Source organism: Sinocyclocheilus rhinocerous, unplaced genomic scaffold (assembly GCF_001515625.1).
Source record: "Sinocyclocheilus rhinocerous isolate Xijiao unplaced genomic scaffold, SAMN03320098_v1.1 scaffold113, whole genome shotgun sequence".
NCBI lineage: Eukaryota > Metazoa > Chordata > Actinopteri > Cypriniformes > Cyprinidae > Sinocyclocheilus > Sinocyclocheilus rhinocerous.
In genome coordinates, this window is record NW_015646846.1 from 2,266,702 (window position 1) to 2,289,443 (window position 22,742).

The following is a 22,742-nucleotide window of genomic DNA, read 5'->3' on the forward strand; positions in this document are numbered from 1 at the left end:
TTAAAAAAAACAATTATACTAAGAATGTCACAGTTATGTTTGGTTCGTTTCACCTTCGTGGACTTCATTTTGTTTCTCGTCTCTTTCCTGTTTCCTTTGTTCTATTTTCCCAGCTGTTTGTCATTTTGGTTCATCATCACTGTGTATTTAAGTTCCTCTTGGTTCTCTGTTCATTGTTGGTTGTTGTTTGGGTTTTGGTAAAATCTGTTACGCGTGAGGATTATCTTCATTAAACTTCCCTTCGTTTTGGAACTCCTGCCTCTTCTTCATCTTTGGAACTTGCTTAATATGTGACAAAGGACAATGATGATGCTTTGTGCAAAATTCTGTAATATGAACTCAAAAACTGATCCAAAATCAAAGAAGCGAGAAACAATCCTTTAGTGAAAATGTTTTATAAACACTAAATGTTTATAAACTCTATACATGACCTAGATCAGGGGTGTCAAATTCAGTTCCTGGAGGGCCGAAGCCCTGCATAGGATGCATCCGAAAACTGAAAAATGCTGCCTTCAGAGGACACATTCCAAGCTACACTCTTAAAAATAAAGGTGCTTCAAAAGGTTCTTCAAGCGATGCCATAGAAGAACCATTTTTGGTTCTTAAAATAAAAAATAGTCGGCCCCCCTGAAAGTCGTCGTATAATTCTGTGGCCGCAGTTTACGTTCACTGGCTGGTCGGCTGAGAGTGCTCTAGTATACAGCACTCACATCTTCCGTGCTATAGGCGGATATAAGCCACTCTGGTGATGATACACACTCTGCAGGGAGAGGATTTTTTTCGATGAGGAAAGCACTCTCTGTCAAATCGTCACATGGGGTCAATCGCTTCCTGCATCGCGACTGAACTGCTGTACGCTTTTGTGCGTTTTGTTTTTGCCGCGTGGCTCGTATAGCGTTATATCGTTAAGATTACCGTTGCTCGCGCGCCGCTGATGTCACATATTTTATTGCGATGATAAGCAAAGTTAAAAATGCCATGTCCTCGCTGGTGGGCGGAATTATACCGCACGGCCACCACCATCATCCGCAGCAGCACGGATCCGCGCAGAACGGCGGCACGGACGGGCTGCCGCCGCGCTTCCCCTACAGCCGACCCGAATTTCTGGACCTGACACCGGAGCTGCTGCAGTACTCCACCGAGCATGCGTCCAGACCGGTCATCACGCTCAAGAGAGACAGCAGGCTGCCCTGGCGAACGGGTTACGCCGAGTGAGTCGTGTATTTTTGTCTTAGATGCGCATAATAAATGAATTGTTGGTTAAAAACGATACGGTTGGAGTGACGTCATTGGCGAGGAAGGTTATGTCACGCCTAACCAAGCATCAAGGCACGTCTGAATTCAATGTTAGCTTCAGTTCCTGTCTTCTGAGATGCCTTCAACTGGCCGATTTTTGAAGGCAGCATAGATGTATCCTTCGCTACCTTTGATATCCCACAATCCTGTGCGTTCCATTCTGTGACAGTTAAGCTAAAAAATAAAGATGGCGTCTGAAAGTTGCGGTCGGTGGTCAGTTTGTGTGTAAATGTACGTTTTTGATCAACGTTTTCCACTTTTGATGTCATTTCTAGCGAGAAATTAATATTGCAGTAATGAAATATACACTTGGTTATCACCAAAGCTCTCTATATTTTGCTGTAGATCATTAAACCGTTACTCTGCCTCAGAAGCCTGTCCGAAATCAGTTTCATGAGGTGCCTTTGTGCAAAAACGCTGCCTGCAAAGTCATTGCCTCATACGGCAGCAAGTCAGCTGTTTAAGTTTTCGGATGCAGCCATAGTTTAGGTTCAACCCTAATTAAACACACCTGATACAACTAATCAAGCCCTTCAGGCTTATTTGAAAACTACATGGTGTGTGTGTTGGTACAGGGTTGGAACAAAACTCTGCACTTCAGGAATTGAGTTTGACACCCCTGACCTAGTTTAAGAGCTAGATATCTTATAAAGCACAAAACTATCAAACAACACCATAAAAGTAGTGTAATATATTGCATGAGTAAGACTAGTAAGTCTTCTGAAGTTTTGTAAAAGCACTTTGTGTGATGATAAAATTGAAAAAGAATCTTTGTGTTTATGTGAACTATTCCTTCAATGTCCACATTCATTTTGCATCCTATGCAGCACTTACTGGGCCCAAACTAATGTGATGAATGAACACAGATATACATAAGTGTATGTGCTATGACTATGAAGAGCTGGTTGAGCCGCTCTCGGCATAGTCAGCCTGAATTAAGATGCCTGCTTGGCAACTAAATGTAAATTACTCTTATGGGCAATCAATGCAATGATAATAATGATGATAACACTCAAAGATCATTGTTTTCAAGTAGCTGCTTCATTTGTGTGTTAAGAGAAACCGAGAGAACTCGGATGGAGAGAATGGATGGAGAGAGAAAATAATAATAATTATTATTATATACTAGAGAATATGTGACCATGGACCACAAAACCAGTCATAAGGTCATAAGATTTATACATCATCTGAAAGCTGAATAAATAATCTTTCCATTTATGCATGGTTTGTTAGGATGGGACAATATTTGGCTGAGATAACTATTTGAAAATCTGGAATCTGAGGGTGCAAAAAAATCAAAATATCTATTTAGCCTGTTATTATTGTCATAAATTAAAATCTTGATCTAGAATCGAGATCTAGAGGCTGCATGCAGGCAGGAAGCCCGTGGTTTATGACACAGTACGGTTTAGCCTCTATCAAGCTTCGAGTCTGAAATGAAAGAGAACCAGTGTGGCAAACCTTGACATACTTTGATGATGAAAGTATCAGACATGGTATTTGAAATGTTTACCAGTGCCACATTAAACAACAGGACAGGCTGTATGTCTGAGACATGGATGCTTCATGGTCTCAGAAGATAGAGAAGAGCAGAGAGAATCCTTCAGAAGAAGCACATCAAGGTTCTGAGAGAATAGCGAACATCTGAAAGCATCTTTGATTTAGCATATTTCTCTTGTCTCGGACTGCGTCACTGAGAAAACAAAGCCACAGGTTTTCAAATATAGTTATTAGTGCGTCATTTCACTTCAAGGCATCTCATGGGAAACACTGGACTCCCAGAGAGCTTGTCAAAGACACATTTGACTACAAAGATGTTTTAATGATGCAAAATCACATGCTAATGTGTCACATTTGATATCCACATCCAAGGGAGTGTATCCTGTATTTTGCTTAAAAGTACAGTTCACTAAAAAAAATTTAAATAAATAAATATATATATGTGTGTGTGTGTGTCATTGTTTACTCACCCTGAAAAAAGCTGCTTTCATTGTAGGCCTTTCATTTTTTTATTTGTATTTTATATCTATCTATCCATCCATCCATCCATCCATCCATATGTCTATTTATCTATCTACCTGTCTGTCATTTATTTAGCCTGTTGGTATTGTCATAAATTAAAATCTTAAATCCAGTCCCTTACAAAAGTACACATTTCCTTTATTATCACACATACTTTTCTTTTTTTTATTTTTCTTTATTTATAGGGATAACACACATTAATCAACATTTCTGTAAATGTAAATGTGTGTTAGCCAGCTGGCTAATTTTCAACTTTTACACAATTTAAAGCTTTAAACCTAAGTTTTATAGCCTGTTATTATTATAACAACAGAGAGTGTATCCTGTATTCTGTCTTAAAAGGATAGTTCACTAAACTATCCCTTTAAATAAATAAAATCTGTCATTTACTCACCCAGTAAACAGCCACTTCCACTGTGAGTTATATATTTACATTTACATTTAGACATTTAGCAGACGCTTTTATCCAAAGCGACTTACAATTGGGGGATACATAAAGCGATTCTTCTTAAAAGAGGCAAACAGATACAGGAAGTGCTTGTAATACCAAGTTTTTAGACATTGTTCAAATAAGTACACGCTAGAAAGAGAAGGAATAGATAAAGAGACAGCAGGCTGCCCTGGCGAACGGGTTACGCCGAGTGAGTCGTGTATTTTTGTCTTAGATGCGCATAATAAATGAATTGTTGGTTAAAAACGATACGGTTGGAGTGACGTCATTGGCGAGGAAGGTTATGTCACGCCTAACCAAGGGCAAAGGCTCATCATCATCATCATCATCATCCTCCTCCTCCTCCTCCAAGCGCTCTAGAGTCCGTTTTCGCTGGAATGCGTTATACCTGCACTGATGACGTAGCTTACAGTTTACTGAACTAATCATTAAATTTTAAACATGAAAATGGTGCACGTCAGGTCATACGCATCGTTTATACGTAGGATACTGTAGCACTCGTTGAATGTATCTTTACCACAGTACAGGATGTACAATATACCACAGTACAGTACATTCCCACTGCCTGTGCAGCTGAGACAACATACAGTTTTAAAAACCTGCAAATGCCTGATTTCCTGGCCTACTAGAGTCTTTAAAAATCTTAAAAATGAATGGGAATTTCTTTAGTCATTGTGCATTACTGGGAACATTGTCCCGGGTTCCAGTGATGCACTAGGGCGCTAAAGCCCTATATTATTGGTGCATTCAAGTCATGTCCAAATTATGGTATTTAGGAGTAAAGTGAACCTAATGGTGTCATTTCCAAACGAAATCGTAGGACTTATGACTTTCCTAGTTGGGGAATTAAAATAATAATAATAAGAAGAAGAAAATTTAGGTGGAAGCAAACTGGTGTTGATCAAAATAATTGATTGTGAATGTTACCTATAGTGCATATAGCAAACGTATGTTTATGTTTGCTATATAGTAAGTATCTACTTAATATAATAATTACTTAATAAGATTTTATAATACATTTTAGATTTAGAGTTTTTTATTTATTTTAGTCTCTTTAACAACATAATATTTTTCAATAAAAAATGTAAATATTACAAAGTAATATTAAATATTAATAATTAAAAATAACTATTTCAGATATGAGCAAAAATATTTCAGTAATGTCACATTGATACAGGTGAATAATGGGTGATAAAGGACTCAAGTTGTAATCTCAGAAGAAAACTTTTTTTATAAAACAACTTTTTTTTTAATGCAGTAAATACAGGCAACAGGAAAAGTCATGGTCAAAAGGGATAGGAACCCTGACTTTCATCAGGTGTGTTCTGTTGAGTGAAGATCAAGGCCATACTTGCAAACAGTGGCCAAGATCAAAGCCAGGATGATGAAGCAGTCTTTGAGTCATACCATCAAATTAATGAATATAATGTTAGGTTGTTTGGGAAAATTGTAATATTTATGTGACATAGACCTTCTCTGAGCCCAGTGTGAGGAAGAGCTATCTGAAGAAAGAGAGACTGGGTGAGAACAGACCCTGATACTGAAATAAGCCTGGTTAGCCTCTGGTTATTTCATCTATTATTAACCACAGTACAAGAGGAGAACTTTGTTTGAGGGCGTGTGATGACAGCAATTGAAACTGAGTGCATTCTCTCAAGTGTCGAAACAAACAGACTTTGTCGCTGGTAGATTTAGCATGTGCTCACATACACACGCTAGCAAACAAAGGTAAACTTATAAACAAAAGGTTTTAGCTCACATTGATTGTGATCATTTTGAGCAGCAAGTTCAAGTCAACATGAAACAGTCTTCACAGTCACTCTCTGAGCCCAGTGTGAGGAAGAGCTAGCTGAAGAAAGAGAGACTGGGTGAGAACAGACCCTGATACTGAAATAAGCCTGGTTAGCCTCTGGTTATTTAATCTATTATTAACCACAGTACAAGAGGAGAACTTTGTTTGAGGGCGTGTGATGACAGCAATTGAAACTGAGTGCATTCTCTCAAGTGTCGAAACAAACAGACTTTGTAGCTGGTAGCTTTAGCATGTGCTCACATACACACGCTAGCAAACAAAGGTAAACTTATAAACAAAAGGTTTTAGCTCACATTGATTGTGATCATTTTGAGCAGCAAGTTCAAGTCAACATGAAACAGTCTTCACAGTCACTTTTAGTTCTAATGTGATGTATTTCAGAATAAAATATGCAACTAGAAAAACACAAGAAGACTGTATACTTGCTGTTTTCCATGCAATTCCAATTAATTGAGAACTAAAGCTTCCAGAATATGCAAAAGCACCATAAAAGTATCTTGGAAGTGTTCTATATATCTTGTGTGATATGTTTTGAAGACAGACCAAAGACTCCAGAATACAATCTTCATAGACTTTAATCAGGTTAGATGCCTTGTTGAATTTAATATGGATGAAAGCATGGCTGTGAGGCAGTTTTTACAATGGCACGCACTATACAAAGGGCCTAGATCATGTAATTTTAACAACTCACAACTTTCAAAACAGTTTATGGAGTATTTTTCTGCTGAAAGCTTTCTCAGAAAGGCATAAAAATAACAGTACAATCCATTGAATGCACTGGAGTTCTATCACTCACAGCCTCGTTTTCATTCCTGTCAAAAATTTAAATATGGCGCCATACTGACTGTAGTCTATTGATAATGTTAACCAGATATCACTGAATCAGGGAGTCGATTCATAAATTAATAATTCAAAATGGTTTTGTAAACTGAATCAACTGATTCTTTGGATTCAAAATAGTCCAAATAAGGACTATTTCCAGTGAATAATTATTTAAATGTCTGTTTCTCTCACACATGCTATTGTGAGGCTTCATAAGACTACAGCACACAATAATATTTTATAATACCTTTATAGTGCTATTGCAGTTTTTTTGAAGTTTCATTGTAATTGCAGACAGCAACATTTCTTACAAATTTGTCCTTTTTTAGTTCCTGAAAAGAAAGAAATTCATACAGGTTTGTATATGAGAGCAAACCATCCCTTTAAATTCTGACAGAATCTTAAAGGCGCAGTAAGTGATTTTTGAGAAACGCTGTTGATATTTGAAATCACAAAACAAACACACCCCTACCCAAAATGATCACACCTCTATCTTAACTGCCCCCAAATTCACAAACATGCTATGCAGCACAGGCAACTCCCCTATCATGAGTGGACATGCCCCTTACTGGTGATTGGTTAGAAGTGTGTTTTGATGCACAGTCCGATCCACTTTCAACAGCATTTCTCAGAAATAACTTACTGCACCTTTAAAGGTCCCCTGAAATGCTTAGAAACACGCAGCATTACTCTGTGTTGACGTCATTTTAACTGAAACAGGAAGACAGGGCGGGACATATCAAGCAGCCCCGCCCCTTTTTAAAATAGCCAATAGCGTTCGTTTATATCACAGCTTGGGCTAGAGCCGTTCAGAGCCATTGAGCTCCGTAAAGCCGCATTTGACAGGGTATGCCAGCCACAATCTCATCCATATTGCTATAAAATATAACATTCTGTGTAGAATTCAAATAGCTCCAATACATTTTGTGTCTGTGCCGACTCGCGCATGTGATCCGCTCCGTGCTATCGTGTCTCTGGACCGGAGCAGAGTGTGTGCGCGGTGCGGTGCTTAGCGTGACACAGCGCGAAACCAGACTTCCTTTTTTCCTCAGTGGAAAGCATATTTACACTGTTTGAATCGATCTCTGTCCCCTATATAGAGCACTACGTGCCATTCACTGTACAGAAAATACTAATTCTGTGGACAAGTGACCGATTTCAGCCAAGGCTTCAGCGTCTATAGTGTAGGGGGCGGGCGCTTCGGATTCTAGAGAGCATTTGATTGGACAGAAAGTTTGACGAGAAGCTGAAGTACGATGTGACGTCAAAAAAAAAAATAAAATCGTTGAGCCGTTTTGGCGGAAGTGACGAACTGCAACCTTTGAATGCTTATATCTTCTAATTGCGAATTTTGTCACCGTTTTGGAGCACACTGCCTTATAGATAACCTTAAGACTAACATATTGATACTAACACCCAAAAAAACTTTCATTTTGATTTCATGGGGACTTTAAAGACAAATTGTGGGCTTCAGATTAAAGGGCAGCATTGTAGACACCTCAGATTCCTCAACTCCTGTTTTTTACTCTTAATCACACACACACACACACACACTTATTCTTTATAAGATATTGCTGAGTCATCCACTGTGGCTCAAGGAGATTGGTTTTCTATGAACATGGTGTTGCCAAGTTGGCAAAGTTAAACAGATCCAGCGAGCACCCACGCCACAATAGATGAGTGAGTGTCAATAAATGTATGACTGCAGGTAAATTACCTTTGAATGCTTATATCTTCTAAATGCGAATTTTGTCACTGTTTTGGAGCACACTGCCTTAAGACTTAAGATAACCTTAAGACTAACATATTGATACTAACACCCAAAAAAACTTTCATTTTGATTTCATGGGGACTTTAAAGACAAATTGTGGGCTTCAGATTAAAGGGCAGCATTGCAGACACCTCAGATTGCTCAACTCCTGTTTTTTACTCTTAATCACACACACACACACACACTTATTCTTTATAAGATATTGCTGAGTCATCCACTGTGGCTCAAGGAGATTGGTTTTCTATGAACATGGTGTTGCCAAGTTGGCAAAGTTAAACAGATCCAGCGAGCACCCACGCCACAATAGATGAGTTCCTGTCAATAAATGTATGACTGCAAGTAAATTACAGTCTCTGGTTCTCTGTGGGGATGGGTCAATACTAGTCATTCAGTCACCCAACAACTAGTCAATTAGTGAGTTAGACTAGTTTATATAAATTTTTTCCCTTTCATGTTTCAGTTTTGATATCTTTAGCAACAGTGCTTTAATTAGCATGCTGACACTGTGCATTGTCTAATTTGTATGGTAAAACCTAGTCAATTTTGAAAACATTCACTTTTTTGTATTAAAGAATCCCTTCAAAAATCATTTAAGTTTGACCTGAACAGTTTGTGTGGCACATTTCTGTGTGGCTATTGAAGGATGGGTCAGTGCAAACAATATTAATCAGCCAAATAATGGAATACTCTTTTATTCCTTTGCTTTTTAATCTACTTGACAACTAAGTCAGCAGGCACAATTCAAGATACACAGTGCCATAAAAAGGTTTTCATTTATTCTCTATTCTTAAACACAGTGGGTGGAGGTGAAGAATTGCTCATCAGGTTTTTCGAATTATATTAAAGCTGCATCCCTCTCCTGAGCTCACAGCAATGTGATTATTAAAACTATACACAATTATATAATGCACATAGTAATTTTCTTTTAAAAAGTCACTGAAAGTAGTTATTGGTTTTGATTAAGGATACTACTCTACAGCCGCTTTTATCGCACGAGGAAGGATAGTTGTGAGCACACATTTCCTGTGTGACATAGATTATGATAACTCAGGGTACATTTTATAAATCTAGGACTGATAAAATTGACTTTTGAATGTCTTTAAATTAAGACATTATGTTTACATATGTGGTATATATGCCTGAAGATGCATTGCATTATTGAAACTCTTCTGAGAGTGTCAGATCAATGATGTGAATCATGATATTGTTCTCATTTGGAATTTACACACCATACCAGCTTTGTTTTTTTTTTAAATGCCATGTAATTAATCACTCAGTAAAAAAAAAAATTTCTTATGTTTCTAAGAAATATTTCAAAATGTTTTTTTTTTTGCAATATACAACTAATTTTGTTTCCAAACCATGATTTTTTTGTTTTTTGTTTGTGACAGGTTCATAAATAAATTTGCACTAAATGTGTGCTACACAAACTTAACATCATGCTGAAATTATCAAGAACTTCGTTAAAAAAAACTTTAGCCCCTATTTTTTTAATGTAAGTAATGGGGATCCTTCAGAAAAGCACTACGGTCTTAGCATGAGAAATACTGACTGCTCTTCTCAAGAAAGAAAACCATTGTCAGTTAACCAAAGTCACCCGAGAAATTCTAGTTCTGTCAGGACCACTATCGTCAAAATGATAGATACTTAGCATAAAGTTTGGTTTGGCGGTATGGTTCTGTTCTGGGCAAAAAACTCCCTGCCCATCCATGCAGCCTGTCTTGAATGAGCAGGGAGAGCAGCAATAATAACCCCCCTAGGGTTAACAGAACAGAACAAGGCAGATATCATTAATGTACTTAATGATATTTAAGTGTAACACTTTATTCAAGATAAAGGAGTCTGATTAGCAAGGAATATCAGAAAGCCAAGTCCTGACTGTGGCGAAAGGAGGAGCTGGGGATGGAGGAGGGTAATTTGCTCCTGAGCAAGCTGAAAAGCTGCTGAATAATACTGAATAGAGCTTATATAGGAATGCCGCGATAGGTGTCGTATTCCTATAGGTAGATGTGATCAGCTGAGAATCAGCTGATGCAAGCTTGACTCACGTGCCCTGCCAGAACTAACGCTAATGCTTAATTTGTGAATTTTTGGTCCGTAAGAACGCAACTGGGGTAACTGGGGCCTTGCTAATAAAGGGTTCAGTTTTGTGACTTTACCTCATTGCTCTACTCTGTATTTTCCACAGACAATGACTTTAGTTCTGCTTCCTTTACAGTACATGTACGGTTGTGCTTCACTTGATTTAAACACATTTAAAGAAATTGTACTGTTTTGAAACCTAATGTGGCAGAAGTAAAGTGACTTCAGAAGGAGGAACTTGCTGCAAGGAGAGACTTCCTCTTTTGAGAGGAGCTTGTAATGGGACTTTGTCAGCTGAATCTAATCGTTAAACCACAGCATAAAGCATGTATACAAATGTGTAGCATAATTCAGTTCACATTTATTTGTAAAGCACTTTTCACGATAAAGTGTTTCAAAGCAGCTTTACAAAAAATTAATGTTTATACATTACAATTATGCTGATTGTGGCTATATTGTTTAAAAATCATTTACATTTTTAATTTAGATGATGTGTCGACTTATTTGATACAAGTACTGTTGTATACCCAAAACTGGCCTGCTTTCTGATAACGCTTTTGATTATTTTCCATGGTCAGAGCTTAAATAATCAGTCTGGACTTTTGAACTGCTTAGTGAACCATTTGTAGAAGAAATATTGAGTAATAGTCACAAACTTTTGAAGTTTGAGCCCTAACATTTCTAAATATCTGGTCAGGTCTGCTGGGTCATGGCTGTGGCCTCTGAAGCATCTTACTGCTCTCAGCAGATTAGGAAGAGAATAGCTTTTTATAATCCAGATTTGGGAAATAATGGCTTCTCTTCATGTTAGACTGCCGTCATACTAGAAATGTTATTCAGCTGCATAATAGGTGTCATATCTGAAAGTTATTGTTTTAGGTGAACACAATTAGTTGCACCTGCAAAGAGGGAAAAGGGCTTTTTTTGTGTGTGTAAATAGTTATACAAATTACTGATAGAACACAGAACCTGCTAGTACATAGATATCATAAACTATAAAACTATAAATTGTGTCCCTATGACAATAGAATTGTTTAGCTGTTTATTTTTGATGCATGGTTGCGGCAAACAGCAAAGGTCATTGTGTCGCTCACTGCATCATACATTACCTGGTCTCTATGTGAAACCATAATTTTTTTTCATGCTTGCAGCTGAGGCAAACTTTACATGTTTTTCTTATCATTACAGAACATACACTTTTTTATACTACAATTTATGAGACTATACTGTGCAGAATTGCAGTGTAGCACTGATCATGAACCCTCTGACATCATTTGTTCTTTTACACTCTAGTATAAACTCTATTAATCTCTCACTGTATGCTTTCGTATATGGATCAGGTTTGCTAGGCCAGACCAGCTCTGCCTGGTGGGTCAGATTACTGTGTCATTCTGGGATACTCTTTTCCCTCTCTTGTGTGGTAAAAGAAATCCTGGACAATTTAAAGCTCCATACAGTAGCATTATTTAGACTGTTTAAAGATAACTCTTTCCAACTCAGTATAATGGAAAATAATATATATAAAATAAATACTGTTGTTTTGAAATTTCTATTCATCAAAGAATCCTGAAAAAGTATCATGGTTTCCGCATAAAATATTAACTTTTTTCAACATTGATAATAATAAGAAATATTTCTGGAGCAAATCAGCAGCAAATCAACATATTAGAAGGATTTCTGAAGGATCGTGTGACATTCAACGCTGGAGTAATGATGCTGAAAATTCAGCTTTGCATCCAAGAAATAAATTACATTTTAAAATATATTCAAATAGAAAATATTTATTTCAATATTTCACCATTTTTTTAAATAAGTGATTTGGTCTCTCTTTCAGGGTGATAAATGCTGGGAAGAGCATGCTGAATGAAGACCAGGCTTCCTGTGAGCTGCTGTATATCAGGAAGATGAGTAGTAAGCAGCAGCGCAGCTCCATGTTACAGGAGGACAGTGGGGTAAGTACTGTAAGTCTTTGACACAGCATCCGAAAAAGACCAATGCAGGATGTAGACTGTTTGCATGAAAATATTGCTAAAGCCAAACTCCATTGAAATCAATGGTGAGGCGGGTCTTCACTGCGCTTCAATTCTTGGTATCAATATTTATGAACCCACTGAAACAGATCAATAAAAATATCCCTAATCTACTTTTTAATGGAACTGTTGTGGATCAGTTGAACTGGATAAAACTTGTCTCAGGTAAGATTATGAAAGATTTAGCTTGCTGATGGAGCACTGAACTCACTGATCCTGGAGATCCCATTGAGCTCAGGCATCTGTTGATGAAATCTAATCTAAATTGAAAGAAAATCCAGATATAATTGGAAAGCCTGCCGTTTTGAAACTACATTACAGAACAATAAAGTTCTTGAAATTGACCAAAATTCAGTTCTGAACCGAACCCCTTGGTGATCATTATGAAAGGTAAAATAGCTTTCAGCAAGTATACTGACTACCTTTTGAAGTCAGAAATAAAGCAGGTGCCTACAAAAGCTGGTAGTGGTTCATCTGAAATGCACCAATCCACCAATAAACTTGTTCTGGTTCTTGGTTAGTACACTGCTCATAGCTGTCTTGCCAAACTCAATAGTTATTCAAAACTAAATCAAAATATAGAACAGCACTGTGTGCTTCATTGCGTAATTGCAGATCTAAAATTATATAAATAAAGCTGAAGTTTCCAATACAAGCTGACATTCAAAAGGCCTTTGTGTCTCAGCGAGCATGTTGAAGTGAAACTTCTTTTTTTCCGTGTGAGAGTTTTGATCATGTGATGTGGTCTAGTAGTGTTTTCACCTATCCTGGACTTATGACTCTGATCTCTCTGATCCTCATCCGCAGTCTGACCCTTACGTCCGCTCCGTCTTATCCCATAATAACACATGTAATCCAGTGCAAAAGTGGGAAAACGTCTTCTTAGATAATATTGCATTGCGAATTGAATAAGGAGGATTTTGGCGTCTGTTCAAAGACTTTGGTATTGTGTGGTCTGATGTAATTCTCCCTGTTACATTCCTCTCTCTTAAAGGGGTCCAGTTATACGTTTTCTCTTTTTTTAAACTTTAGTGTGTAATGTTGCTGTTTGAGAATAAGAAAAAAAGATCTGCAAGGTTACAAAGCTTAAAATCCATTCTAAGAGATATTCTCTTTAACAGTAAATACTTTTGAAGAACTACAACAAACGGCTCGGTCAGACTACAACACGCTTCTTTCTGGATATTGTGAAGTCACAATGTCACTCATTTAAATAATTCCCACCAACGGAATACGCAAAAAAGGGTGCGAGGCCTGGTCAAGCCGCGCTAGAGAAGACGAAGAAGAAGAGCTGCTTTAGTTGCGTATTGTCGCCATGTTAAGCGACCCCCCCCCCAAAAAAAAACATACTGTACCAGTCTGAAACTTACTGTAAAATCCATGCTTGCAAAGGTTCTGCACGATTCTCTTGTTTGTAAATACTGTCAGCGTCTGAATTAGTATGGCAAAATTGACGCCATTGTTAATATTTACAGCTGAGCGGATGAAACTCATGGTTATGGTAAGGGGTGTGACCATAGACTGTAAAAAGGACTACCTAAAATGATGGAAACCATCTTTGGGAAAAATGTATTTGTGTAATTTGATTATTTAGTTCGGCTCACTTCCCATTCGTTTACATGGAGAGGGCGGGGTTTATGACCTATGCTGCAGCCAGACACCAGATGGCGATCAAAATGTTTTGGTTTCACTTTTCAGGTCGTGTGCGTCACACTTGTGCGTGACATTTCCGGAACACGTGGTTCGCCAATCACAACGCACTGGGCCAGCTAACCAATCAGAGCACATTTCGTTTTTTGGAAGTGGGAGCTTCAGCGAAACAGGAAGTAAACAGGGTGTTTGAGACAGAGTGGGAAAAGAGGTGCTGCAATAATATAAAATATGTGAAAAATATTGCGTTTTGGGAACAATTGAGCATGAAAACCTATTCTAGTACACCCCAAAAAACTAAATCAAGACTTCGTAAAAGGGCATAATAAGAGCCCTCTCACTTATGTTCATATAATGTATTAGTAAAATTGCATAGGATACTTTAAAAATGAGACAATGGTTGATCTGTATTCTGTTTTGTTGACCGTAAAAGGTATAGAACTAGATTTTGACATTTAATTGGAGAAAATGTATGTGGGTGGCTGCCAGGGTGTTGCTAATGTGTTCTGAGCATGATGCCATATGGTTGCTAGGGTGTTGTGGATGGTTGCCAAGGAGTTTTATTATCATGTTGCTTTATGGTTGCTATTTGCTCTCTATTTAATCTCATTGATGCGTACAAGAAACAGTTGAGTTCATTGACGAGATCTCATTTGTAGGCAGTTTCCAACAATCAGAAATGGACTGTTAATCTCCAGCTGTGTTTACTCACGAGAGTTTGTTAACCAGGACGCTGACCTCTCACTTCTCTTCTCTTCACTGCCCTCCCCCACTTAATACCCCTCTCAACTGCTCTAAATCAATTACATCATCCTATCATCTGCTGCGCTGCCTGTCTGCAAGAGTCTATATACAGACAAATAAATGGCAGATAAAAGGATAGCAAGGCCACATATTCACTTGACTTGGACCTCTTGCTTTTTAGAATCAGAGATCCAGCTACAACCGTTTGCTGATGCTGCCGGCCTTCCCAGCTGGCTGTTGATCTGACATGACTGAGCGAGTGTAATAATTCCTTACATTTATATAGCGCTTTTCTGGGCACTCAAAGCGCTTTACATAGAAGGGGGGAATCTCCTCAACCACCACCAGTGTGCAGCATCCACCTGGATGATGCGACGGCAGCCATATTGCGCCAGAACGCCCACCATACACCAGCTTTACTGGTGGAGAGGAGACAGAGTGATGAAGCCAATCAGCAGATAAGGGATGGTTAGGAGGCCATGATGGTCAGAGGCCAATGGGCGAATTTGGCCAGGATGCCGGGGTTACACCCCTACTCTTTTTCGAAGGACATAGTGTGTAAGCTCTCTGAGTTAATCTCGTCAACAAGTAATGACAGGAAATTGAGATTGGAGAGTGTTTCTAGAAAAGCTATGGAATGGGTCCAGATGCCCCCCTGTGGTTTTGAAAAGGCTTTACATGTTGTTGTACCATCTTACATTGCTCTCTGAAATACTTGATATTGATTGGTCTATTGTGTCAAAAGTTTTCTGTTGAAAATTTTCTAAATTGTATAACTGATCTATGTCCCAGACTAATCTGCTAGTGTGATTGGTTTATTCAAAACTACTACCTTTTGGTATGGCAAATTATTAAAGGGGAAGCGTATACTTTTTTAAATGAATTAAATTTTATTTATTTATTTTTATTATTTTTTTTTTTTTTACAATACTTTCTCCTATTCCAGCTAAAGTACAGCTATAAGTAAGCCACTGGTAGTTTGAGCTCCCAAAGAGTGTAAACATTGTGGTTTTGTGGCTCATTCGAAACATTGCTCTGTTAGTTTGAAGCAAGAGGTCAATGTTCAGATAGTTAGCATGATCCAAATTAGCCCCTACTGGTAGAAACTGTAACTAAAACATTATGAAGCATCTTAAAAAGCATAAAAATAAAACACATCTTTTCCAAAGTAATTCTGAATAGATAAATTAAAAAAGTATATATATTTTTAATTTACATTATTTCTTTATATTATAACATTATATTATATTTATAAAATATATTTATTTAGTCATTTAGCAGACGCTTTTATCCAAAGCGACTTACAAATGAGGACAATAAAAGCAGCTACTGGTAGCCAGTGCAAATTGATGAACAGAGGTGTGACATGCGTTCTTTATAATAAATATATATTGTATATTTTATGTGTTAAATTATGTATATTATATTTTATATATTTATATAAATCATTACTAATAATAATCAATTATACACACACAAAAACACAAAATAAATAAATAAATTCATTCTAGATAAATTGTTAAAATAATCAATTATTTAAAATAATACAGCCAATTGCATACGTTTAGAATAAGCTACTTGATAGTCGTTTATAGTCATTTTATTTATTAATTGTATGTATTTTTTACATTTACATATATTTACTTATATTATAATTTATATAATTTCATTAAATCGATCGATCAATCAATCAATCAGGTAGACCAGTCTCAAACTTATCCAAGTGGGTGTATTATATTAAATTATATATAGATTTTTTTATATTATTGTTGTTGTTATATTTGTTATATTATTATTAAATGTTTAATATAATATACCTAATTGCATAAGACCTGATTATTTGAACAATGACAGTGTACAGGAGGGGAAAAAAGTAATTATTGCAGTTCTGTTTCATGCCGCTAATGGTGCAGAAATTACACACCTTGTCCTTTCTCATCCCTTCAGGACACCACAGGCATTCCCATGCACTTCTGGGGAGTGTTTGATGGACACGCCGGCTCTGGTGCTGCTCTCATGGCATCCAAACTTCTCCAATGTATCATCCGCGATCGGCTTTGTGATGTGGCCCATCTTCTCGAAAATCAAAACAGTCCTCCACCTATCTGTCTGGCTAAGAATGGGAGTCCCTTCCAGGCTGAGGCAAAGAAAGGGGCCTGCTTAGATGGAGAGAAGCAAGATGGGCTCCTGGATGAGCCGCGGTTCCACATGGAGAAAGACATCAGTGTGGAGAGCCTGGTGATGGGGATCATAGAGACCGCCTTCAGACAGATGGTGAGAACTGTAAATGATAAGATACGCCTGTGGACTTTATGAAGGACTAGGGGTGCAAATTAAAAATAAAATAAAAGGAATTATCAGTTTATTCAAAAATACAAATGTAAATAAATTTGAAACCATTTATTTAATTCATGTTTAAATGTTATTAGATGTAACAAATAATAAATTGATATATAATTTTAAAGTGCAACATCTATAATGCATTAAGTGTGTCATTAAAAAATAAAATAAATGATCAATGTATTCAAAAAGACAAATGTAAATTTAAAAATGAATCATTGTTTAAACTGACGGATATTTAAAACAATTTATTGAATTATTTATTATTTTTAAATTTATTTAATTCATGATGATATGTTGGTAGATGCAACAAATAATTAAGTGCAACATTTAAAATGCATAATTATAAAGCATTTGGCAGCTATTTTTCTTTATCCCTTTGCCGCTTTGCTTACAGTTTTTTTTCAATTGTTAACACGCAATTTTGAAAACCGGGTTCTTTTTTTCACAATATAAGCACACTGAATTTTAAGACACCCCTCTCTAAAGCGAGTCATGTTTTTTGTGTGTTTTTAAAAATGCAGTTTAAAGTTATTATTGTATTATTTGTATATTGTATACATTTTAAACATGAATAAAAAATCAAAATATGTCTATTTATTTGTCCATTTGAACAGTGATAGATTAATGTATTATTTTATTTGTTGGCACAGATGTTTAAACGTTAAGACTGGGCATTATACACAGAATTCATATTGTGATTTTGCACTGTTGTGCAGATGTGTGCAAATAGATGAGAAAACTGAATCTGTGTCTGTGTGTCCCACTCTATAGGATGACCTGATAGAAAAGGAGAAAGAATCTTTCAACATCTCTGGTGGCTGTTGTGCCCTGATTGCAATTCACTTGTTGGGGAAACTCTACGTAGCAAACGCTGGAGACAGCAGGTAGGAGGACTTAAATGATACAGTGAATAAATGTGCATGTTATATGTGACCCTGGACCACAAAACCAGTCATAAGGGTCAAGCCATACAATGTATTTTTGCTATTGCTACAAATATAACCCAGCGACTTAAGACTGCTTTTGTGGTCCAGGGTCACATATTAGCAATCTAAGAGGTCTTTATATTTTAGATAAAAGAAAGAAATGTGCATCAAAAAGCTTATTATACAAAATAAATGAGGTTGAATGCCGAACCTAATCTTGCCAATATGCCAATTTTAGACTGTGAACTTGCAAATCATAAAAGTTTAATGTATTTTTGTTATAGAAGGACATTGTACAGTATTATTATTGCCTCAGTAAATATTGAAATTTCTGTCTAATGAAATATGGAGGAAATTGTTGTTGCTTGAAATGAAAAGATGCCATTAATATGTCTCTAAGGAGACAATGCTTCTTCTGTTTTACTGTTATTGCAGCAGTACGTTCCAAAACATGTTAATTTTGCAAAGAAGTGACTCAATGACTGTGACAGTTAGCAATGGTGATAATCTAGGGGATTTTATCAATAAATGAGAAAATAATTGCATTAGGTACTGTATGGAACTGTAAATAGTATATGTAACTTACTATTTACAGTATCATCCAGTCTTTTATAAATGGCTTAGAAACACTTGTAAAATTTCCAATGTTATTTTCCCACAGAGCCATAATTGTCCGAAACAGTGAGGTCATCCCAATGTCCTATGAATTCACACCAGAAAGTGAAAGACAGCGGCTACAGTACCTGGTGCGTCATCTGGTGTGATTGTCCTATTATAATTTCCATTTCATTCTAAATCCTGTTCATTCATTTATCATGTCTGCTCCATTTCTATTAGATCTTCAATACCGTTACACTTCCATCGTGTTTGTGCTGTTTTTGTCTAGGGCTTCCTCAAACCGGAGCTGCTTGGGAATGAGTTTACACATATTGAATTCCCCAGACGTATCCAACACAGTGAACTCGGCAAGAAGATGCTTTTTAGAGACCACACAATGACTGGCTGGTAATTCTAAAGCAGGCTTAATTTTATAACATAAATTGTTATTTTATTTACATATACTGTATATAAAACTTTAAGTCTTTGGTTTTATTACATTCATAACCATTACCTGTTATTATTTCAGGGCATATAAGACAATTGTAGAAGACGATCTCAAGTTCCCGCTGATTTATGGGGAGGGGAAAAAGGTAAGCGAATAGTTCTGCTTCTTTTTAATTTCAAAAGGTCCAGGTGCTGTAAATGCATTTTATTTAAAGCTGCATAATGGTAACATTTGTTACAGACCCAACATATAATCTAATGAAGGCGTCTGAAGCTTTTTTTCTGCAGTTTTCACAGCTATTTATTACAAAGCAGGAGCAGTGAGGTGTTGCAAATTGGAATTGCTAAAATGTTCTGCCAGTTGTAGGCCAGAATAATGTCTCGTTTGATGAAGTTTGTATGAATATAAAATAACCTTTTTGCTCTAACAGCACATAAATCTCCAGCTGTGTGTGTGTGTGTTTGTGTGCTCTTAGGCTCGAGTCATGGCTACTATTGGAGTAACGCGTGGTTTAGGGGATCACGACTTGAAAGTGTACAACTCCAACATTCATATCAAACCTTTCCTATCCTGCTGCCCAGAAGTGAGTATATTATTGGATATATTTTATGCAAGGTCATTTATTTACTCATTCAAATAGTCGTTTAGCTACTAGTTATTGAGTCACTTCTTGATTTAAATGGCCAGTTCACCCAAAATGTTTCATGTTATTTCAAACCTGTTTTTGTGTAAATAAAAAATATATGGTATATGAAGCATAACAGCATCAAAATAATATACTATCATTCTCATATCTAGGTCAAGGTGTACAACATCTCTGAGCACAAACATGGGTCTGATGATGTCCTGATCATGGGTAGTGATGGACTATGGGATGTTACAGCTGACAGAGATGTTGCCGATGCAGTATCGACTTTCTTGTCTGGTCGTGAGCCCAATGATCCCATGAGGTAAGCGCTAGATCTTTCCATCGTAACTGACCTGATCACAGGTAGATCTCCTGGAGATCAGTTCAATTCGCCATAATGGACAGCACACATTTCCCCCACACATTCACAAAAATATTGTAAATGCAAATAATAAAATGTAACTACACTACAGTTCAAAAGGTTGGTAGATTTTTTTTGTCTTTAAAGTCTCTCATGCTTGTCAATACAGCTTTAATTTGATCCATAATACAGTAAAAACAGTAATATTGTGAAATATTATTGTCATATTTAATATTTTGTTATAATATTTTAATATTTAACATTTTAAAATGTAATTTAAGTGATGGCAAAGCTGAATCAGTTTCACGCAATCCTTCAGAAATTATTCTAATATGCTGTTCTGTGCTAAAAAACATTTATTATTATCAATGTTGAAAACAGTTGTGCTGCTTAATATTATTGTGGAAACCATCATTTTTTTCCCAGAATTCTTTGATGAATAAAATTATATTTATTTATTCAGAAATGTTTATATATATATATATATATATATATATATATACACACACACACACACATTTTATATTATTAGATACAATATAATAATATAATACAATATAATTATGCAATATATATATATATATATATATATATATATTGCATAATTATATTGCATTATATTATTATATTGTATCTAATAATATAAAATGTGTTTTATATTTTCATTTATATGAAATAGGAATCTTGTGTAACATTATAAATGTCTTTACTGTCACTTTTGATCAATTTAATGCATCCTTGCTAGATAAAAAGTATTAATTTCTTTTAAAAAAAAAATTTTGAAAAAATGACTTACTTTTGAATGTAAGTATATATAACTATGCATAGTTAGGATGATCATTTGCTGAATCGGGTGTGTTGTAGTAGTTACACCAGTAGATGTCAGTGTACAGTTTGTCGTCACCAAGGCCCTCTGTTGTCATTTTTTATTTACTTTAATGCTCAAATGCTGAAACCATGTTTGTCATGCTTTTAAAGGTACACTTCAGCAGCACAAGACCTCCTGATGCGCTCACGTGGAGTCCTGAAGGAGCGAGGCTGGCGCCTGCCCAATGAGAGACTTGGCTCAGGTGATGACATCACCGTGTTTGTCATTCCATTGGCCGGGGCAGAGTTGGAGACATGACCAGGTTGGTCCACCTTCACTGGACAAGCACACCAGGACACGCGTCCCTGGCTCCATCCCAGAGAAAGGGCTAGGAAAACCAAGAAATCCATTTTCAATCAGTCAGATGGCTTGGATACGAGAGACGTTAAATGCAACTTCCCCTTGTCCTCCTACTTCTCCTCCGAGTCATACCATGAATATCGTCAAGCCCATGTCAGGTGTGAGGTGACATCATCAAGTGCCATTCCTCTCGCTCTCCATTTCCTTTCCGATTTGTCGAACGCACCTCTGCAAGTCAGTACGGGACGGTAGGGCTCGTAACGTTTGAGTATTCTTTAACACGAGTTTGAATCTGAATCTCAGTGTGGCAAAAGGAACAAGCCAATACTGCTAAAAAATCAAAGCCCTGATGGCAAGGGAAATAAAAACCGAAGCACTTTATATGTAGCAGAATCCATTTGAGCTGTAATTTAAACTGATGATTATATTTCCTAACTGTTCTCTGACTGTCTCCAAAGAATGTTTCTGTCGACCGAGTTTAAGGTTTTCTATAGCAAAATGCAATCAACAACAAAAAACGATGGGCATTTCCTGCGAATGCAGAGTTTTTTTGTTCATTTCAGCTGTTTTGGGTTCAAACAGGCATCCTTTTACATGGAAGCAATGCAAATGTCTATATTCTGGAACTAGTATTAAATATAGTTCTGTAGAACTAAGCTCACAAATAACCTAAATCATCTAGTACAGTGTAAGTCACTGACGTGCACCAGGCTTTCCATTCACAACCGAACTGATTGCTTGAACTGCTGTAGATATGAACATCGTAGCTGAATGACCTGTTTATTTTGCTGTAGATAAAACCTAATTTGGTCTGAAACCATGTCAGTAAAGAATCTCAAATCCATCAACCATCTAGATTCAAACCTGAAACTGAGAAACCTGGAATTAGTTTCATCAGTCATGTCTTTTTGTACACCTTGAATGTACCTTATTTCCTTTACTTGATGTCAGTGTTGTGTCTGTGAAGTATATAGTAAATATATATTGATTTCTGCCTTTCAAATGATGACTCGTCAAAGAATTACTCTTTGCAAATTATGTGACTAATTCTAAATAAATCTATCCTTTTTATAATGGCTATGTTGTTATTTTTTGTGCTACATTAATTTGCTCTATTGTGCATGAGAAATTAGTTACTTTTGTTATTGGTTTATGGTGCTTCGAAAACGCTGACGGGATCACGGAGTCCATTCATAAAAATGTGGTTTTGTTTACTACACAAATGCTGAAGCACGTGTGACGCTCGCGGTGATTTCCGGGCTCTGCGTCTCACTATATGACGGCAATCACGGCATGAACTAGTGATGCAAAGTCCGATTCATCATCATCAGCCAATTGGCTGATGATACTACCCTTTTCCTAAAAAATTCAGACCAGATTCCTTTAGCTCTTAATACAATTAAAATGTTCTCCAATGCTTAGTACGCGCCTTAGGCTTGCACAGTATCGTCAACTCACTCATCAGAATCTTCGGTAACCCTCGGCAAACTTCGCCACGGCTCATTAGATTCTTGTTGAGTCCTCGGTAATCCTCGGCAAACTTCGACAGTTGGTTGAACCGGCTCCTAGTATCTGTGAATATTAAAATTC

At 36.8% G+C, this 22,742-nt stretch overlaps 1 protein-coding gene across 1 annotated transcript; it reads left to right on the forward strand.

The window, feature by feature from the left end:
* The first annotated feature begins 718 nt into the window (after positions 1 to 718).
* On the forward strand, positions 719 to 22,149 carry LOC107708158 (protein phosphatase 1H-like). Its single transcript, XM_016512323.1, has 10 exons — positions 719 to 1,211; positions 12,092 to 12,209; positions 16,629 to 16,955; positions 17,796 to 17,908; positions 18,612 to 18,696; positions 18,837 to 18,955; positions 19,077 to 19,140; positions 19,471 to 19,578; positions 19,794 to 19,945; positions 20,963 to 22,149. Exons 1-10 carry the CDS (start codon positions 955 to 957, stop codon positions 21,108 to 21,110), a joined length of 1,491 nt encoding a protein of 496 aa, XP_016367809.1. The 5' UTR covers positions 719 to 954; the 3' UTR covers positions 21,111 to 22,149.
* The last annotated feature ends 593 nt before the right edge of the window (positions 22,150 to 22,742 follow it).